This window comes from Sarcophilus harrisii, chromosome 5, assembly GCF_902635505.1.
Source record: "Sarcophilus harrisii chromosome 5, mSarHar1.11, whole genome shotgun sequence".
NCBI lineage: Eukaryota > Metazoa > Chordata > Mammalia > Dasyuromorphia > Dasyuridae > Sarcophilus > Sarcophilus harrisii.
Window position 1 is genome coordinate 229,800,255 of NC_045430.1, and position 22,834 is coordinate 229,823,088.

General features: G+C 36.2%; 1 protein-coding gene across 11 annotated transcripts in view; it reads right to left on the reverse strand.

The window, feature by feature from the left end:
- KIAA1217 (KIAA1217 ortholog) overlaps positions 1 to 22,834 on the reverse strand; it is a 563,370-nt gene that overhangs the window by 133,424 nt on the left and 407,112 nt on the right. For 9 of the 11 annotated variants that reach the window (XM_031937971.1, XM_031937975.1, XM_031937969.1 and 6 more), the window contains one exon: positions 1,942 to 2,140. In XM_031937971.1, coding sequence (XP_031793831.1) covers positions 1,942 to 2,140 — 199 coding nt within the window. Of the gene's footprint in view, positions 1 to 1,941; positions 2,141 to 18,903; positions 19,123 to 20,490; positions 20,863 to 22,834 lie in introns of those variants that run through there. The other 2 variants (XM_031937973.1, XM_031937972.1) reach the window with 2 other exon arrangements.

The following is a 22,834-nucleotide window of genomic DNA, read 5'->3' on the forward strand; positions in this document are numbered from 1 at the left end:
CTTATCTCCCAGCATAACTGTGAGGATCAATCAGATGATATTTGTAAAGTGCTTAAGAGTATGCTGCACATAGGGGGCACTTAATCCTTCCTTCTCCCTTCCTCCCTTCCTTCCTTTTTCTTCAACTCTAAGATTTTATAATATTTTCCAAATCAAGATGCAGTTCAGACCTACAGGGAATACTGTGCTTTTAATATTACTGCATCTTTTCTTCTGTATTTTCTTTGTGGACATGTAGAATAATCCAAAATTCAAGAGTGGCATAAATGCTCAGGGATATGATGGGATCCTCCACATTGGAGATCTACAAGCAAAATTTGGACCACTTATGGAAAACCTGTAGAGTCTCTTCATTTGGTGAAGTAGTTAATCCATTGGATTGTAATCTCCTTGAAGGCAGGGATAATCTTTTGCCTCTTTTTGTTTCCCTAGCATTGAAGCAAGAATCTGGCATGTAATAGGTATTTTATAAACGTTTATTGATTGACTACTGAGATTCCCAAGTAGGAAATTCCTAGATTTTTTGATTTAGCAATCAAATCTTACTCATTCACTAGTTCCATTGTAAAGACTGCTTTTCCTTTTCCTCCTTCCTCTTCCTTTTATTTCCCTCTGACAACTTGACGATTCACCAAGGAATTGGCACAGGAAGTGAGAAGAAACAAATCTCCAAATGGTACTGTTTACTGCTCACTAGTGACTTGAGAAAGAGCTGTATTCAGGGCTAGGCAGAAACTATTACAATAACTCAAATTAGATTTAGAGATTAAGCGGATTTCAATTATCCATGTTAGTTGAGTTCTTTAATATACACAATCAAAAATCTACTGAATGTGGGTACCATTCCTATCAATTCCTACAAATGTAAAAGACGCAATATGTTTGTTCTAAACAGAATAACATATGCTGTTGTACCACTGGATGTATACTCTTTCAGAAAAACATGACTATTTTATGTTTAAGCTTATGTTTTATAAATTTAAGGGTTTTTTCCCCTGACAGCCTTATTAATAATTCATTCTAAAAAACAAATACAAATTTCCTGATACCCATGAATATTTAAACAAGGTTTTTCAACATATAAAACTTCAACACCAGATGTAGGACTTATACCTTAAGGCAAGTATCACCCTCAAATGCCCAAAATTACTCATAGACTTTGGCACATGCCTAAATATGTCAGCCCTAATAATTGCAAGTTATTTATCGGCTTACATCTATTTCATGCTAGAGGCAAGGCATTAAAAAAATATAACAAGGTGATGCTTCCTTCTGTCAGTGGAGGACCAGGTTGGTCACCAGGTAGATCCCTCGGATCTTACTCTAGCTGAGTGAATGGTAAACAATGTCCAAAAGAAAGAGCACTGGACTGAGAACCTGAAGAAATGCTTTCAAATTATAATCCTGCCTCTATTGATGTGACTACTGTGTCATTTTGGGTAAGTCACTTTGGGTAAGTCACAAATTGCCATTTTTCTGGGCTTTGGCTTTTTCTTTTGTTAAAAAAGGTTGGGTGGAGGCAAAGAGCTTAGCTTAAGTGAACAGAGCCAGTTCTACTCCTAAATAGGGGATGTCTTTTTCTTTTCTAGTCATATCATTTGAGTTTAGAATCAAACTCAAACTCAACAAACTTTTATCCAGTTTCATTGTTTGCAAAACATGATGCTAGGTTCTGGGAACATAGAGACAAAAAACCAAACCAAACCAAAACAAAAGCCTATCCATCCCCCTTGCCCAGGGTTTACTATCTATCCATAGTGAATGAATACACATGTGAATACTGGCTGACTGGTATGGAGAATGAGTTTGTCAATTGGAATAACAATTACGATTGACCTCCCTGGGCCATGATAAGAATGAATTTAAGACTAAAATGCTCTGGGCATAGGAATGCTAATTATAATATTGGGAGTTATAAAGATGGTACATACCACCACTTACCTTACATCATTTAATTCATAGTATACATTTCTGCTTTCGTCTTTGATGTAGATTGCTACACTTGGAGATTCCAGGATTTTCATGGTGAGCTGCTGAGGAAAGGCACTTACAAAGAGGGCACGGATTGTGTCTGCACTTGTGATTTCATTCGGCATTCTAAGTTGCTTTGTTTCATCTCCGTATTGAAGATATAAAACACCTGCATGCAAACAAAATGCCCTTATCAGATGCAGATCAAAACCAACCTTGTTGGGAGGAATCATACGAAACATAGCATAAACAAAGTCATTTCCCTCAAACTGCACTCGGGCATGTTTTCCGTATGGTTTTGGAAAACAAGTAACGAGAGACATATGGTTGGTATTTCCAAGAAATGCAGCTATGTGATTACCATACAAGTACCTTTTACTCTCTGGTGATGAGGCATGTGCTAGAGAGGCTAATTTTCATCTATTTTTAAACCAAATTTTTAAACAAAATCACAGGTCTTTGCAACCAAACGAAAAAACTCAACTTCTGGGAATCTAGGAGAAAAAAATCCTCCCCATTTCTCCAGAATCTTTTTTCCATTTTCCTTCTTTCCCACTAATTGATTAAAGCAATGGGTGCACTCTGCAACATGTGCAACATGTCTTTTTTTTAAAGCCCTCACAAAGTCAAATGAAATTCTCTCATTAATATTTTTCCCTTTTCCTTTTAATTTATGGAATAAAACAAATATGATGACATAATACAACAGAATCTTAAAGATGAGTGCATATGATACTGCAAATCTACTGTGTACAATTGCTGTTCCTTTCAAATATTTTCAAGAAGGAAACGTTTATACTAATTTGGTGGCACTGATAACATCACATAATAAAATTTTGAAGTAATTGTTTAGGAGTAACACAGCCCCAAATCTTTCAGACACAAAATGGGAGAACTTGGTTAGATAAGGAAGTACAAGATTTCAATCAGAATTTTACACCTAATGGGAAACTGAGAGATCCTTCTGTTTCAGGGTGAATTTCCAATCTGGTCTCATTTTACTAAAGAATTACAACTGAGTATAAATGAATCACAGATTTAAAGGCTTAGGGGAAGCAAAGGATCACATGTAGAACTGAAAGGTAGCTAAGAAATCGACTTAATCATTTAGTCTAAATCTTTCACTGCACAGATGAGAAAACTTAGTCCCAGAGAAGTAAAGTGACTTTTTTAGTGTCATACAAGCTGCAAGTATCAAAACCAACTGGGAGTTGAACCCAGGTCCTCTGATGCTTTCTACTGCATCACCTCCCATGGAGAAACAAGAGATAGGGTAGAACAGTGGGCTAATTTCACAAACTCACTACTAGGCAATGGGGTTTAATGAAATTATTCCTAACCTTATGTCGATGTAAGAAATTTGGACTCTATAGAGCACCACATATATAGGAGACAGAGTGGTATACAGTGCAATGACTGGAGGCTTTGTACATCTTAGTAGTTCAAACCCCATCTTTATTTTTTATTTCCTGTGTGACCTTAGCCAATCATTTTATTTCTCTGGACCCCATTTGTAACATAAGGAGGCTGGATTAGATGATCTCTGAGGTCCCTTCCAATGTCCCTTCTTTTTTGTTATTCAACACTGAATAATGAAAAAACAAAGTGATCTCAAACTAAGGGCAACAAAAATCATACCTGCTTGTCTAAAACTCATTGAAATAACAACTATTTCTTTGTCCTACATTCTTAACAAAGGAACAAAAGAAAACCATAGATGAATCCTTTTATGGACTTAATGGTGGTTCTTCCCCTCTGAGTACAGAGTCTCACATTCTATCTGCAGCCCAGCTGGGGATCCTTTAGGGAAAGGGTTTTATAGTAATCCCACCTCCTGCGAGATATGTATCTCTAAAGAGAGTGGGAAACCTCTAAAGCTTCTGAGATCATTGTGACTGGAATATTCAGACCCTGAAAGGGGAGGTGTGGTGACTTTCCCATTTGAGGATCAAATGAGATCACTTGACTATAAACCACAAATGCTAGCTATCACTAACTGGGCAGTATCCAACTTATAAATGAGTCTGGTTTAAAAATAATTCATTTCTAAGGCAGTTTTGGAATTCAGGATAGGTTTTCCCGTGGAAAAATGTTATAAACATTGATTATATGTGTGTGTATATATACTGATATATATATATACATACACATACGCACACTACACACATACACACACACAATATGACAGAGAAAAGAAACAAAACTTTATACAAGAGCTCCAGAATGATATAGTAGACATGAACATTATGAACTATAGTTCTGAATGTTCCAGATTCTCTTAGTTGAAGATGTGTTCTTTTACTTGTTTGTAATGTTCTCAATAACATATGATCACAGGATAAGAAATTTAGAACTAGAGGGGGTCTTGTAAGTCTAGAACAACACTTAGATTGCGGTTTATCTTATACCTTCTTTCTCATAAGGAACTCAAAACAATTTCATATACTTAATCTCCATATAAGGCCGTTCTTGATCTTCCAAACTGTTAGTGTCTTTCTCCATCACAAAATTTATATCTTGGATTAATGGATTCTCCCAGGCCACAATTTTTAGTGTCTCCCCATCTAACATAACCTTCCATGTACCCTCAATTATCTTGTCTGGACCCATTTTTAAAAGTTTCAATAGCATTTTATTTTTTCCAATTACATGTAAAGATAGTTTTCAACATTATTTTTGTAAGATTTTGAATTCCAAATTTTTTTCTCCCTCCCTGACCTTCCACCTTCCCCAAATAGCAAAGTAATCTAATATGAATTATAAATGTACAATCATTTTAAACACATTAAAATGTAAAACATTTTTAAATTTCCATATTAGTCATGTTGTAAGAGGAAAATCAGAACATCAGAGAAAAGCCATGAGAAAGAAAAAGCAAACAAACAAACAAAAAAAGGTGAAAATACTATGCTTTGATCCACATTCAGTCTCCACAGTTCTCTCTCTGGATGTGGATGGCATTTTCTATGCCAAGTCCATTAGAATAATCTTGGATCACTATACTGCTGAAAAGAGGTAAATGTGTCACATAAACTTGCTATTACTGTGTTTAATATTCTCGGGTTCTGTTCACTTCACTGAGCATCATCAATACATGTAAGTCTTTCCAGGTTTTTCTGAAATCAGCCTGCCCGTTATTTCTTATAGAACAATAACATTATCCATTTACCATAACTTATTCAGTCTTTCCCCAATTGATGGACATCCATTCAATTTCCAATTTCTTGCCATCACATAAGAGCTGCTACAAACATCTGCATCTTTTTTTTCTCTTTTATGATCTCTTTGGGATACAGACCCAGTAGTGATGCTACTAGACTAAAAAATGTGCACACTTTTATAGTCTTTTTGGTAAAGTTCTGGACTCACTTATATACAAGTTGTCTCCCTCAATAAAATTAAGTGACTTAAAGATAGGGACTATTTTTTCTTCGCATCTCTAGTGCTTAGCATATTATCTTACAGAGTAAATTCTTAAAAAATGTTGGCTGATGGATTAATTAATATCTATTTTGCACATCTGTATGTACACACACAAACGTCTTCCTTGGCAGATTATAAGCTTCTTTTATTCTTTCTATTTTCAGTATTTACTACAGTGCTTGAACAAGGTAGATGGCTTAATAAATGTTTGATGACTAATAAGTTGCTCTTCATTCATCTTCACAACATTCTTGTGACATAGGGGCAAGTCAAATTCTTCTCAACTCGTTTTCTAGACATAAAAATGGGGGCTTAGTACTTTTACCTAAAGTGTTGAATCTTTGGATCTGAATTTTCTGTTTCTCAGCTTTGTACCCTTTCTACTAAACCCTTGCCTAGTAGTAAATAAAGAGTATCTTATTTCACCAATGTATAATGTGGAATAGTTAAAAATTAATGAAAGCCTTCACAAATATTGAACAAAAAATTAAAATGCAAGACCATGGCAACACAATGTTATTAGTGACTCATGGGTAGTTCCCTCTCCACAAACAGCAAATGTAGAGATGAGCTACCCAGAAGCTGCTCTCTAATTCTAAAATGCCTGTCCCTGTTCTTGCTAGAGGCCTTTCTGAGGCTGCTACGGGCACCACCTGCTGCTCCTCCTGCAGAAGCCAAGAGAACGTAGGATTCATTCAACATGGGCAATCAAGAAATGAGACCTTTCTGCTGAAACAGTGCGGGGGGTGGGTATGGTGAATGTTTCTGTGGTTCTTTTTTGGAATTGTGAATCCATTTTCCCATGGGTTCCATATTATTCCAGTTCAGTTATATTAGAGATAAATAATAATGGCTCTCTCTCTCTATTACTGGGCAGCTAGGTGGAACAGTGGATTGAGTACTGGCCCTAGAGTCAGGAAAACTCCTCTATCTGAATTCAAATCTAGCCACAGACTTTCTAGCTCTGTGACTCTAGGTCACTTAACCCTGTTTGCCTCAGTTTCCTCATGTGTTAAAAAAAAAGCTGGAGAATCTTATTTTTATAATATTATGGGAATTTATTTTGCATTTATTCTACATATGCTTATTTATGTATGTTACCTTCTCTGACAGAATATCAGGTCCTAAGAATATGGGGGTTATTCATTTCTATCTTTGCATTTCCTAAAATGCTTGTCACATTACAGATATTTAAGAAATGCTTGTTAATTGATTGAAATGGGTTTTGATAGCTGGATCTGGGATTCTAAATGATTTTTATGACATTGTTTTTATGAGAAAATCTGTCTTGAGTTTCAATAATTGCTTTAGAAATAGACCCATTTAAAAGACGGAGACTATATATGCTAGTCACCTAATAAGAGCTAGTATTTAAATAGTCCATTAAGGTTTGCAAAATACTTTACAAATGTTTTGATCCTCACAACAACCTCATATAGTAGGTACTATTATCATCCCCATTTTATAGTTGAGGAAACAGAGGTTGAAAGCAGTTAAAATGACTTACTTGGGGTCACATAGCTAGTAAGTATTTGAGGCAGGATTCAAACTCAGATCCTCCTGATACCAAGTGATGTTCTCTAGTCATTATTTTACCTTAGTTTTTCTGACAAGTTTCCTTATCTGAAAAATGGAAATATAATACCTGTAATATAAATTTCTGAGGCTCTTTATAGGATTGGGAGACTACAAATTTGGAGCTGGCATGTGAAATCATGAGGTCAGATTTCTTCATTATACATGATAAAACTGGAACCTAGAGAGTATAATTTTTTCAAGCAAAACACAGGAAGTAAAAATCAGAATTGAAATTTGAAACTAAACTCTTTGATTCCAATTCCAAGATTTTAGCCCCTGGGCCATGTTTTGAAGATTTAAAGAAGACAACTTAAGAAAAGTTCATTGCAACCTCGAAAGTGTTGGGTAAATGTTATTGATGATGATGGTAATTTTCCTTATAAGTTAGCAAACAGTTAACTGAGAAGGTTGAATTTATTTTTTAAAATCCTGGATGATAATGTAAATAGAAGAGGCATGAAATTTAGCTAAATGACAGACATGTCACTGTATTTATTATATCACTCTGTCCAAAGCAGAAAACCTAACACATTTAAGGAATATTTTCAATGTTCCTTAAGTGAAAATACTGCATTATGCATAAAAATTTATAGTATGGTTTGTGGAGGAGGAAAGGTTAGAGACATTATATTAAGAATTCAACAAGCTCCTTCAAACTGGATGAATTAAATGCAAAGGTGGGAATAGTTGAAAATAAATGGAAAAATACAGCTCAAGATTCAGATAATAAAGAGGTCAATGGCTTGGAGATTGTCCACAAACATCAAATAAACAAGAGGAATACTTTTTTTTTTTTTTTTTTAAAGAAGGAAATGGGCACATGATATGGAATGCAAAGCAGTGAACATGACAAAATGTTAATTATCTTAGAAGGAAAATGACTCATGATCGTTTTGGGAGTCCTACCACAATCAAATGTCTCTGAAAAGTCAGATCATCAATTCACTAGAACAAAGATAAGAAGAAAATATGGGAAACAGGAATTTCTTACCAATAATCACCCACAGCAATTACTGAAGATGAATGAAAGGTGTGGAGAATGTTACATGTTTTTGTTTGCTAATTATTTTTAATGTAACAATGACTCAGTAATGCAAAGTATAACCTTAAAAGATTTCTTCTTTTAAAAAAATATTTTTACTGAGTCCTTCTGTCCACCTTACTTTCTAAATACATACTTGTCATTTTCCCTCAACCCAGAATTATTCTTTAAAAACAAAGAATAAAAAATGATAAAAAGAGCAGGTTAGTAAAATCAAACAACATATTAATCAAGTCTGACAATATACACAGTACTTGATACCCACAAACTTCAGATTTACAAAGAGGAAGGCATATTTTCTTGATACTTCTTAGGCCAAGGTTGGTTATGTTTATTAAAGCTTTTTATGTTCAAAACATATACAGTTTTCAACATTCACCCTTGAAAAACCCGGTGTTCCAATTTTTTTTTTCTCCCCCTCTTCTTCCATTCCCATCCTCCAGACAGTAAGTAATCTAATATATGTTAAACCTGTGCAGTTCTTCTATACATATTTCCACAGTTATCATGCAACACAAGAAAAATCAGAGCAAAAAGGGAAAAAAGGGAAAGAAAACAAAATTCAAACAAACAGCAACAACTAAAAAGTAAAAATACTATGTTGAGATCCACATTCAGTTCTCTGTAATTCTCTCTGGATGCAAATGGCTTTCTCCATTTGAGTCTATTGGAATTGGTCTGAATCACCTCGCTGTTGAAAAGAGCCATGTCTATCAGAATAGATCATCATATAATCTTCTTGTTCTTTGTACAGTATTCTTTTGGTTCTTTTCCCTTCACTTAATATCAGTTCACATAAGTTTCTCCAGGCCTTTCTCAAACTATCCTGTTGATTGTTAAATCTCTTCTAACAAGATTTCTTCCACAGAAATATTATTATCAAACAATATTACTTTATAGATACAGTTATAGAAACAACTCAGATCAATCAACAGCATGGAAAACAGCCTTTGAGGAGTTCAAATGAAACAGTAATTAATTATGGATTGGCTCTCCACATAGTTTCTCTTTTTAGAAAACATTACGATGATTGAATCGAACACTAAAATGCTGAAACTCTTCAGTGAGATCTACCACCACTCTAAGAAGATTGGCCTAACCAACCAAAGAGGAAACATCAAAAAAAATAATGAAGAATGACAATTGACCAGACAAGGAATATGGTTAGATTAGAGGTTTTGGAGGGATCTATGATGATGACCAACTTGGAAGGAAGTTAACATTTTGGCTCTGAATTCTTAAAAGGAGAGGAAACAAAAATCTTGGTACATAAGCTAGATTTTGGTTGTTGATATAACAGGGTTCAGAGAAAAAAAGTTAATGGATCATAAAACTCAATAAGGGAAGTTGGTTCAAATGGAATGAAGATGGAATGGAATTCTAAATATACAAGCACACACTGTTCTGATCAAGAAGAAAAGGGAAAGTCATCCAGTGATACTGGTGTTGCTACAAAGGGAACTTTTTTTTTTTAAACCAACTGGGATTTAGCAAAAAAAAAAAAAAAAAAAAAAAAAAAAAGTAGCACAAAACCATAGTAACATTGTCAAAAGCTGAAGCTGGTGATAAATGTTTAAGGACAAAAAGGGGGCTTTTTGAAAGCTATCTTGGGGGCAGAAGAAATATCAAAGAAGGAACAGGAATTCTGCTTAAACTGAATGGGACATCAATAATAGTTGAAAGAAGGAGGGCAGAATTATTCATACTATTTGGCTTCTGTCTTCTCCTCCAAGGAGAGGGATCTCTGAAGCAGGAAGGAGAGAGCAAAAATAGTTCCCAAGGAGATGAAACCCAAGATAAATGAGATGTTTAGAGGGCACCTAACTGTCCTCAATAAATTTAAATCTGCAGAAGTAAAGAGATATAATGACATGTTTATATAATATTGTAAAATTTTTGCTAAGTGATTTGCATATGTTATTTTAGCTGAGTCTCACAACAACTCATGAGATATTATAGGGTCATTATCCTGTTTCATAAACTAAAAAAAAACAGTTCAGAAAAAGAAAATTCAAGGCTTTCTAAACTCCAAATCAAGTCTAGAAACCAATAAGCTACACTGTATCCCAAAGTAGTTTGATAATTGATGGAAAATGTTTGCTAAGCCATTGTCACATATTTTTTAGAATTGTAGAGAATCAGAGGTAGTGCGGGACTAAGGTTGGGCAAATGACATTTTTTTCCCAAGGGAAGATTGTGTGTTTGTTAACTGGAGGCTAAGAACCTTGAATGAGTCCTGAAAGAATTAAAAAAAAAAATATTAACGGGATGCTTCACAAAAACTTCTAAAAGGAAATAATGATCAACAAAAGCCAGCAAGTCTTCATCAAGAACAGGTCATTCTACTAATACATTATTGGTGGAATTATGAATACATCCAGCCATTTTGGAGAACAATTTGGAATTATAATCAAAAAGTTAAACTTTGCATACCCTTTGATTCAGCAGTGTTACTACTGGGCTTATATCCCAAAGAGATCTTAAAGAAGGGAAAGGGTCCCTATGTGCAAGAATGTTTGTGGCAGCCCTCTTTGTAGTGGCCAGAAACTGGAAACTGAGTGGATGCCCATAAATTGGAGAATGGCTGAATAAATTGTGGTATATAAATGTTATGGAATATTATTTTTCGGTAAGAAATGACCAGCAGGATGATTTCAGAAAGGCCTGGAGAGACTTACATGAACCAATGCTGAGTGAAATGAGCAGGACCAGGAGATCATTATATAATTCAACAACAATACTATATGAGGATCAATTCTGATGGACCTGGCCATCTTCAGCAATGAGATGAACCAAATCAGTTCCAATGGAGCAGTGATGAACTGAACCAGCTACACCCAGTGAAAGAACTCTGGGAGATGACTAAGAACCATTACATAGAATTCCCAATCCCTCTATTTTTGTCCACCTGCATTTTTGATTTCCTTCACAGGCTAATTGTACACTATTTCAGAGTCCAATTCTTTTTGTACAGCAAAATAATGGTTTGGACATGTATACTTATATTGTATTTAATTTATACTTTAACATATTTAACATGTATTGGTCAACCTGCCATCTGGGGGAGGGGGTGGGGGGAAGGAGTGGAAAAATTGGAACAAAAGGTTTGGCAATTGTCAGTGCTATAAAATTACCCACGTATATAACTTCTAAATAAAAAGTTATTTAAAAAAAAAAGAACAGGTCATTCAAGGTTTCTCATTTCTTTTTCTTTCTTTCTTTTTTTTTTTTTTTTGGATAGGGTTACTAGAGTAGTAGATCAAAAGGATGCTATAGACCTGTTGTATCTGGATTTCAAAAAAGCACTTGGAGAAGCAAATGCTTAGTACTGTGGAAAAAATGGGAGAGATATATAGGTGGATCATGTTGCAGTATGGTAGATTTGGAATTTGTTCAACTTCTAAATCCAATTAGTAGTCGATGATCAATATATTGATTCATATGGAGGGGGAAGGGCATAAACTGGGTATTACAGTCTTACAAAGATCTGTCCTTACCCTTTTATGCCCAATATTTTCATTAATAGATTAGATAAAGATGGAGCTTACCAAAATGGAAGATGATACTAGAATACCATATTGAATGACAGAATTGGGATCTGAGATACTTTCAACAAATTACAATGATGGGTAAAATCTAATGAGACGATTTTGTTAGTAATAAATGAAAAGTCCTAAAAATGGGGTTCAAAAATTGACTATGTGAACATAGATTAGGGAAGGGATGGCTAAATAGCAGATGCTGTGGAAAATACCCACTTGTAATTCAACTGTGTGATATAGGGCCAAAGACTGTCATCTGAATGTAGGCTGTTAAAAAGGGCAGAGTGTTCTAGCATAAGAGATGAATATCTCACTGACTCCTGGGGTTAGACAAAATCTGGAGGTTTGTTCTCAGATTGGAGAACTGAATTTTAGGAAAGATACCAATAAGCTACAGAGTATTAGGAAGAATGGAGGAAGGACTGGTAACCATGGATCATATGAAAAAACTGGGGCTGTTTAACCAAAAAACCTGACCGGAACAGAAAACCTTTAAGGGTTTTAAGGGCTATCATGGGGAAGGATTCAATTGGTTTCTCACGGCCTTCACAAATAGATCTGGAAGCAGCAGGTAAAAGATGCAGACATAAATTTAAGCTTAATGAAAAGAAAAATATCCTAATTATTATCTCTAAGTTGATCATACAGGTAATGGGTTCATCAGATCTAGAATTCTTGAAGAAGATTCTAGGTGATTATGTCAGCAAAATTGTAGAGAAAATTCTTGGTTATGTACAGTTGGGCCAGAAGACCTCTAGGTTTTCTTCCAATGTTGAGATTCTATGAATTATTATATTCCAAATAATATTTATTGCAAGGAACACACAGGCATGACCTAAGAATAAAGAACAGTAGCTGTTGTTCTCCTTTCAAGAACCTTGCTAATCTTACTTAAAGGATCTGAAACACACACATTCACTAGAGATTTCCATAGGGATTTTAGCTTGGATAAAGTAATAAGATTTTGGCAATTATCTTTGCCTTTTCTGCACTAGAAGAGGAGACCAGAAGAATTTTACAACACAAACCAAAAAACACAGTGAGAAAGACTGAGATTAAAAAAAAATACCAAAAATAAAAGCATAAAATTGTTTAAATACATAGTCCTAGAAGACTAATTTCACTGGTGATATGAATGTTGCATTTGTGACAAACTGTCCAAAGCTCAATTTGTAAAGTCCTAACTTTAGGCAGCAGTCCTGCCTCTAAAAGCAAGAGCTGCTGTCACTGACAAGATAGAGAAATCCTTCATATTCATGAACCACCAATAAGGCAAAATCTGAGGACATAATGATTGCAAATATTAGAAGAATAAAGACTGTTCTTCTGAAAAATTAGTTTTCTTAAATCAATGTTCCATAAGATGGAGGCCAATAATGGCTATTAATGACCAACACAGCTGTGGGAAAAATTTCTCACAGCAAATAAGATAGGCAGAAAAGTGGGCCTGCAGCTAAGAAAAGTACAAAATGCTGGTTTTCATAGAACCCAACCTGCATTCTTTGCTTTACAAACCTTAACAAGCTTTACGATTAGCTATTTTTTGAAAAATACTAAAGAATATTTTCCTTCTTTTTTATTAACTACAATTTTTTCTCACCTTTTCTAGCTGAATAAAACTACAGCTATTCCTTCTATACTAGGAGAAGGTGGTTGGGGTGTGGAGCTTCCACAATATGAAAAATGTGCATAAAAGTTTTGGGTCCTCCCTTCACAACAGAGAATAAGTCTGAATTTTTTCTTTTTCTTTTATGGTAGGTTTCCATGTTATAAAATTTAGCATGAGTATTTGGTCAAAGACTCTGTATCATCTGCGGGCTTTCATGAACATCTGTGGTTTTCATAAAACTCTTCCTAAATTCCCATTATGCTCACCTGTGATATATCAAAACTATGATGGGGAAAAAAATCACAAAATGGAAGGGATAAATGTAAAAAGACAATCTAAAATTGTTCAAATAATTTGGTTCTCCGTTTGGCAGGACTAAATCAAATTCATTCATTATAATCCCTCTCTTTTTTGGATATTGATATAATAATACTTTCTTCCCTAGTCTACTGTGCATATATGAGAGTCATCAGTGATTCCCAGAGAAAGTCCTGGATAGAAATTGACCTTCTATGATGACAGGAATGAAAGTCACCCATTTTTATTTCATTTAACGATTATTAGACTTTAAAAAGAAAAAGAAGAAGAATTGGGTCATATTTTACACAAATAAATACAAGAATCTCTGACTGTGAGACATGATTCCTTTAAACATATTTACTAAGCATCTTCCTAATATATATGAAAATGTCTTGCCCTCAAGGAATTTACATTTAACTGAAGTTGGTTCTATTATATAGATTTTCATGCAATTCTTTTGGGATTAGTTTAATTGTTTTCAGATATTATATTTACATAGAATACTTCACCCAGGAACCTGGTAACCCTTTGTACCATTGTTGTTCACTTCTGTCTCCCTTTCTGGTTTCATTTTGAGTTTTTGATCTTCTTTTCCTTTTCTTTCCCAAAAAGTGTTTATGTCTTATTTTATGAATTCATCCTTTCCTGGAACAATTCTGGATGGTTTCATCATTCTCTAAATATTTAAGCAGTCATTTTTCCCCTTATCTCTTTAGGTAATTTTTCAGAAAATAAAATTTATTTTCCCTCCCATCAACAACAACAACAACAAAAAAACACAGAGGCTCACAAGGACACAAAAGAAAACCCTAGTTTTGTCCCCTATTTTTATGCTCCCTGGCACTAAATTGGAAGGCAACAGATAAACTACTATGAGATAGACAGAAGGAAAGGAAGGGTAGAAAAAGATGGGGACTAAATCTGGTTGTTGTTTTCTATTTGATGGGATAGATTTTTCTTATCTGTATGAAAATAGAGTCAGGGGTTAGGTTTTTCTGAGTTTATGGGGAAAAAAAGTATAAGTAGCTTAGGGACCTTAGTATTGGATGTGTTTTATGTTTGTAAATAGGGAGTATTTTACATCCACCAGGCAACTTGAGCAAAGTAATACTAATTTAGAAACTAGCTTTGATCCTTTTAGATATAAGAAGCACATACAAAAAAGAAACTTAGCAGGAAGATTCCCATGCTTATAATAACTCACTTTTCCATAGCATTTTTGTAGCACTAAGCAAAGCTTAGTATTATTCTTATTGAGACTGAACGCCTCTCTGTGAGGTCAGTACTGCTGCTATTATCATCCCTGTTTTATAGATATGGCAAGGAGCTAAGTGACTTATCCAGATTTGCAAAGCTAGGGGTGTGAGAGGCAGGATATGAAACAAAATGTTCCACTATGCTCAAAAAGTTATCAAACTGTGCATACCCTTTGATCCAGCAGTGTTACTACTGGGATTATATCCCAAAGAGATTATAAAGAAGGGAAAGGGACCTGTATGTGCACGAATGTTTGTGGCAGCCCTTTTTGTAGTGGCTAAAAACTGGAAACTGAATGGATGTCCATCAGTTGGAGAATGGCTGAATAAATTGTGGTATATGAATATTATGGAATATTACTGTTCTGTAAGAAATGACCAACAGGATGATTTCAGAAAGGCCTGGAGAGACTTACATGAACTGATGCTGAGTGAAATGAGCAGGACCAGGAGATCATTATATACTTCAACAACAATACTATATGATGACCAGTTCTGATGGACCAGGCCATCCTCAGCAACGAGATCAACCAAATCATTTCCAATGGAGCAGTAATGAACTGAACCAGCTATGCCCAGAAAAAGAACCCTGGGAGATGACTAAAAACCATTACATTGAATTCCCAATCCCTACATTTATGCCCACCTGCATTTTTGATTTCCTTCACAAGCTAACTGTACAATATTTCAGAGTCTGATTCTTTTTGTACAGCAAAATAACGTTTTGGTCATGTATACTTATTGTGTATCTAATTTATATTTTAATATATTTAACATCTACTGGTCATCCTGCCATCTAGGGGAGGGGGTGGGGGGGTAAGAGGTAAAAAATTGGAACAAGAGGTTTGGCAATTGTTAATGCTGTAAAGTTACCCATGCATATATCCTGTAAATAAAAGGCTATTAAATAAAATAAAAAGAAAAAGAAAAAGAAAAAAAAAAGAAACAAAATGTTCCAGACTACATTTCTGATGATTTATGCACTACATTTCTCTAATATGAAATCACAATATGACAACGTACGGTCATATTAAATATTATGAAATAAAATTTTAATATGAATGATAATCTATCCTTATATTTCTGAATTTTTACTTAAGGAGTCTGGAGGGCTTTACAAGATAATATAGGTGAAAAAATAATGCAAAAAGAAAAAAGAGCACCAGACTTGGGAATTGACTGTGTGGTAGCTCAGCCAATTCAATAAATGCTCACTCAAGAGCAAGTCTACCAATCAATCAACCAATATTTATTTACTAAGTACTTTCAATGGCCAGGTCCTGTGCTAAGTGCTGGGGATACTAAGGAAGGCAAAGCCAGTCCCCCATTAAGAGGGCACATTCTAAGGGAGAAACAACAAATATTAATTAGAATATAGAACATAAATGCCAGGTAGATTAGAGGAAATTGTACTAGATACTGAGAGAACCAAAAAAGACTACCTGGAGGAGGTAGGGCTTGATTTGAGTCTTAGAGAAAGAAAGGGATTCTAAGACATGTTTTAGGAAAATCACTTTTACATCTGGGGCAAGGATGGATTGGAGTGGAGTGAGTCTTGAGGCAGGGACACCAATCAGAAGAGTTCAATAAATAGAAGAAGAGAGTCAGAACCTGAGTAGAGGCTGAATTAAGTGAAGATTTAAGATCTTACAAGAAAATGAAATGATTTCACAACTGATCACATAGGTGGGGGTAAGAGAGCAGTTGAGGATGACATAGCTATGAAACTGGGACTAAAAGATTGGTAATATCCTTGGAATCACTGAGGAAGTTCAGATGATGGGAGACTTTAGAGGGAAAGAGAATGAACGCTCTTTGGGCATGCTTGAGATGCCTAGAAGACAAGTAATCTTAAATATCTAACAGGCAACGGGGGCTGGAAATCAAGAGAATGATTTGGGAAAAATCGATGTGAGAATCCTCTGCACATATGAGATAACCAATCCATGGGGAATGATAGGGTTGCCAAGTGAGTTTTGAAAGAAGAGAAAAGAGAGCCCAGCATAGGAGTTTGGGAGATGCCCACAGTCAATGGACATGACATAAATAAAGATTAGCAAAAGAGACTGAAGAGTGATCAGAGAAGAAGGAGGAAAACCAAAGATTTAGAGAATAAAGAGTATCCAGAAGGCAGCCATCAACAATATTTCCAAAGACTGCCAAGACATTAAGAAGGATGAAAATGGAGAAGAAACTAACAGATTTAGCAGCTGATATCACTGGGTAAAAACAAGTTTTGGTTAAAAGATCGATCAAAAGTCAAATTACTGAAGGTTTCAGAAAAAGTAAGAGGAAAGGAAGGGAAACCATGAATTGTAGTAATATTTTTCAAAGATGAGGAGAAATACAGATCATAGCTGGTAAGCACAGTAAAATATAATGAGGGTTTTCTGAGGATGGAGCAGATGAGGGCCTGTTGATAGGAGTCAAGGAAACCATCAATATAGAGGCAGACATAAAAGAGGAGAGGATGGGGATAATTATAGAATAACTTAATCTACTTGAAAATGGGAGGGGATAGGATCAAGAGGAGCCTTGGCAAGGAGAAGGACCACCTTCTCATCAATGAATGCAGTAAAGGAGGAAGTAATGATACCAATGGTGATGTAAGATGAGAAAGAGGTAACAAGGAGTTCATTTTAAATCATCTCAAACTTTTGTTTGAACAACAAAGAGCTGTTGCATTGAGTGGAACAGGGAGTCAATTAAGAAGGAGTTACCTTATTGTCATGAGGGCCAAATTGATTAGATAGCCTAAATCTGTAGTAGAAATGTTTGAAGTTTTCCTCTTTGGTTCAACAGTATGTGACTAGAAAGGAATGAGGTAAATAGTGGACTTGGGCTTTTATAAGATGTGATCAGCAATAGATGGGAGTTGGGAAGAACAAAAGAGTTCAAGAATAAATAATAAGAATTTTATTGGTTTGTCAAGTGGTCAACATTGGGTTAAGAGTGTAGCAAGAACAAAGATGATGGTCTAGGATAGTATTGAGAGGTAAGATATCACAGTGCAGATAGAAATGAGGATTACGGGGGTTAAGTCATAAGAAAGACAGAGGAGAGAAGGAGAATCTGAAAAAGGCAATAGGAAGGAAGGAGCATTTTATGTTCTACTACTGTAAGTGAAAGAGAAGATAAATATGAGTGAAGAAAATACAACTAGAAGTAGAAAGGATATCCCCTGGGATGTAATGAAATCAAGATGGAGCCAAGCCTCAGTAAATACCAGAAAGTACAACTAAGAAAGGAAAAGGTTTAAGATGAAAGAAAGTTTGTTACTTATGTAATAGGCATTCCAGAGGGACAGATGGGAATTGGGGGTAGTGTTGAGGAAATTATGGAGCAGTATGTAAGACACGGCTTAGAGCTGAGGCTGGACACAGAAGTTTGTTTTTTTTAAGGAGGAACAATTGGGACTCAAAATTAGAGTAGGAAAGTAGGAGGTCTTCTTAGCAATAAAATTATCTAAGAACCCAAAGAACTCACAATGAAACACGCCATGTGCCTCCAGAAAAAGAATTGATATTGTCTGAATATGGACTGAAGCATATTATTTTTATCTCTCTCCATCCTTCTTTCTCTCATTTTCCCTTTTTTCCCTTTCCTTCCTTCCCTCCTTGTACAAAAAGACCAACATGGAAATATTTATATATATAAATTAATGGTCTGTGAACTGTCCTGCTGTATTGTTGTGAGTTTGGGTAAGTTTGCTGGTGTTATGATTTGGGGGAATTTGGAAGACTGTGATCCTTGCTCTAAGAACCCTGCCATGCCTTTGGCAATTTTTAAAAATTCTAACAAAGAGGCAAATTTGACCCGAGTTCAGAAACCTCTCAAAAAGATAGGCAGTACTTTGAACCACTAGCTTGAACCTCTGCCTCCTTGTCTTTAAAGTGGGGCTAATATATTCATTACCTGTCTTTCAAAGTCATTGCAAAAAAAAAAAATGCTTTCAGTATTTATAGAATTGTTAGATATGATGATGGTTTAAATACCAATAGTTATTTTCTTCATTTGCCTGAAGGAAAATTCCTATTCAGGGAGGTTAGGAAGCTTGTCTAACTGGACAGGGCCAAGAATAGAAGCTTATTCTTTTGACATTCAAGCCAAGGAGCCTGAATGTCTACTCCCCCAACCCATATGCTATTTTTTAAAATTTTTACTTAGTTCTAAGTCAAGCACCTGAATACTTGAGGCTGTTCCTCTTTTTGCTTTCTTGTTGGCTTATAAGATCCAGCATGTTTTGATAGGCTTCCACTTCGTTCAAGGACATATTCCAAAAGACTTGTTTGTTTTTTATTTTAAAGACCTGTGATTTCATCAGTGTAAAGAGTTCTCAATGAGGAAGTTCCACTGCCAATGCATGTTGGCATCTTCTTGTAACCAAGTTTTGAGACTTTCCTGGAGGTAAGGAAGAATAAAATGCTTTGTTCAGGCTCAATCAACCAGTATGTGTCAGAAGGGAAATTTGAACCCTAGACTTCCACACTCCAAGATCTAGACTTATATAAGAATGATTTTATTAGTATTTAAACCTCTTCTCATTGTTCCCATCAGTACCCCATTTCCTCCAAGATTTTATTGATCTTTACGACATCCCTTCATAGCAGATTTCTTACTAAGCTTTTACAACTCTCTAGAGCTTTAGGGGAGATCCAGCCATTCACTCCCTGAATTCAATTTTAGACTAATGTCCTGTGCCAAGATGAGTCATTTATGAGGCTGAGAACCTGAAGCTTATCCCTGGATATCTTCCAATTGCCCCACCCTTGTCTTTCCCTGTTGCTTTTACCCCCAACTCTCCTTCTGTCATTTAGCTCATTCAGAGGGAGTGTGGGTTTCAGGACAGTGTGTTCTCCATTTCTCCTGCATCCCCCTATATTCTCCCTGCCACCTTTCTGGTGGTCTATTGTTCTTCATTCTAACAGCAGCTGGGACAGCATTTAAAGTAGAATAAAAAAAGAAATGTACCATCATGTTGAGAAACAGAACAGTCATATCCTTGTATGGCTAGTAGAACAAAAGGCTTCGCAACAGAAGGCATCAATTAGCCTAGCCAATGCCAATTCTCACAGCCATTAATAATATGTTATAATCACCCCCTCTCCATTCTCCCTGAACCTTTCTACCCTCTAACGGGTAGAGAGCCAATCAATCTAGCCAGTCAGAAAAAGTTATGAGAAAGAAGGATGGGATGGATAGTAGAAAGGAGTAAGAGGAGCAGGACCCCCCAAAACACAAGACCCTTGCAAAGTCAGTTTGGGATCCAGGCTATCATGATCATGATTTGTCTGGGATGGAAAACTGACCTCATTAGGATACTCCTGAAAACATTTTTCCACTTCAGTTTCAGAAAGGTACAATGAAGAACATATTTAGCAGAATAAAACTGGGCCACTACCCTGACTATATTTTCTTCTGGAAGGGAGAAATGGGGATAGGAAGAAAGGCACAGCAGGCAGTTATCACATAGCCCTGTACCATAGCCAAACCAAAGGGGTGGTACTCCCCTTGAGCTATGCTGCTCTGACTTCCTTTCCCTTTTCAGGGTTGCCCTTCATGTTCCTCTCAACAAGATTTCACCTGGACAAAATGTGGGTGGTGGAGGTAGAGGAAGGAACACATGGCATATGCCTCTATAGCAACAGCCCTGGGCTTTAAAGACTTTCCTATGGACAGCTGTCTTGAGTTAAATTCTGGCTGTTATGTTAAACGACAGAATCGCAAAGGGGGAAAGGACCCTAGGAAATCATCCAGTCCAAGTCTTACCTGACTCCTGAATTTTCTTAAGGAATTCTTCAGCCAGGGTACATCTAGGCTTTGCTTGAAGACTTCCAGTTAAGGAGAATTCAGCCGATTTCATTGTTGGAGAGCTATGAGACTTAAGAAGTGTTTCCCTCTCTACCCAGCAGAAATCTGCTACTCTGTGCATGCAGGACCGCTGGATAATCTGGGAAGGACCCAATGTAAGAAACCAGACCTGGGAGTCGGCTCAAGTGAGACAACGTAGATAAGTAGTTATAAACTCATATGATATGTCTCCAGCATTGTCACTGGCTCCCACACTGGTACATTCTGTGTATTTGGGGGTTTATGAATCATAATACTGACACTAGCACTAGGAACAGCCACCTCCCTCCCACACACACCCCAGGATGACCACACAAGGGGAGGAAATGCAAGGTCAAGGCTGCTGAGCCTCCTGGCTTTGCTCATCCTCTCCCCCACACTCTGCCTTCACTCATTGAAACTTAGTAGCTTTGCTGCAACTTCATACCCATTAATCCTCATCAAAATTTTCTTACTACCTCTACTGTCTACATCAAGATTGGACTCATCTATCTCCCCATCTCATTCCCTATCCTATTTGCAGTAATTCAGCCTAAAATCTGGCATCCCTAAATACCCCCCTGGATAAACTGGAATCAACCAGGTGTTCTGGGATCCAATCTGCCTCCTAACTTCCCTGCTTTCCTGTCTCAAATATGCGTGTGTATATACATACACATACATGCACAGACAGATATATATATATATATGTGTGTGTGTGTGTGTGTGTGTATATATATACATACATACACACAATACAAATAAATATACATACAAAATACAAATACACACACACAATATACAATATAACTTATGACCCCAAATGAAGAAAAAAGTCTGGACTCCAGTTTCATGGTATCAATTCCCAGGGTGGGTTTTTTTTGTTGTTGTTGTTGTTGTTTGTTTGTTTTGTTTTTTTGCCTTTTCTATTTCTGTTATGATAAATAAGTTCTTTAAGATGTGAATTAGTTGAAATGGTTAATATTCCAATAATGATGATGACTCCTTACATTTAAATCATGTTTCAGTATTTATCCCAAAGGACTTTTGGATTTTCTTGCTTAGAGACATCATCTTCCCTCCTCCTCTCCCCCAATTAAGGTATTTTTATGAGTAGTTCTGAAGGTTATACTATGTGCCAGGTCCACAAATAAAGATATAGCTATTTCTTATTCCTTAGGATTTCTAGTAGAAGAAATCTCAGAAATCAAACTATGAAATGCCCAATTTTCTTTTTTTTTTTTGGTTGTTGTTGTTGTTGTTTGTTTGTTTTTTTGGCTGAGGTAATTGGGGTTAAGTGACTTGCCCAGGGTCACACAGCCAGCAAGTGTTAAGTGTCTGAGGCCAGATTTGAATTCAAGTCTTCCTGACTTCAGGGCTAGTGCTCTATCCACTACACCAACTAGCTGCCCCCACAATGTCCCAATTTTACAAATAAGGAAACTGAGGCCCCCAAATGTGAAGAGATATGTCCAAAGGTACATCAAAAATCAATAACAGAGCAAAGAAAGATTCAAGCCCAGATTTTCTTACTATGAACCTAGTGACCCTTTTGAGCCCCCTTAATAACAGTCATGGCTTTGCTCTGATTATCTCCAACTTAGCCAGATATATCTTGTCTGTTCATAGATGTTTTCACGTCATTTGCTCCTTTGGATTGAGACCAGACAGTGTCCATTAGCTTTCTTTGTATTCCCAGAGCGTAGCAGAATGCCTGGTATGTAGTAGATGCTTAACAAATGCTTACTGACTGACTGACTACCAGAGTGCTTTTCCCCTGGGAATTTATCAACACAACCTCTTAGTACTTACTCTTTGTGGTCTCACTATTTTGTCATCATAATGAATAACTTACTGAGCACTCAAAATGTGGCCAGCATAGTACAAATAATTAGGGTGTTACTTAACAGGGAAGTGACCTTGCTTGTGGGAAAATCAGTGGCTTTTCAAGCTTGAGACTTCTCCCCATCCCTCACCAAGGTATCAGTCCTCCACAGCTTTCTGATTAGCCAAAGCTAAGATTTGCCCTTTCCTCCAGGTCTCTCACCCCAAAGAAATCTTTCTTCAGATACTGCCTTCTTGAAAAAGGAAAGTTTCAATAATGAGATGGCTCAGGCCAGTTCCAATGGTCTTGTGATGGAAGAGAGCCATCTGCACTGAGAGAGAGCTATGGGAACTGAGTCTGGATCACAATACAGTATTTTCACTCTTTTTGCTGTTGTTTGTTTGCATTTTGTTTTTTTCCTCATTTATTTTCCTTTTTGATCTGATTTTTCTTGTGCAT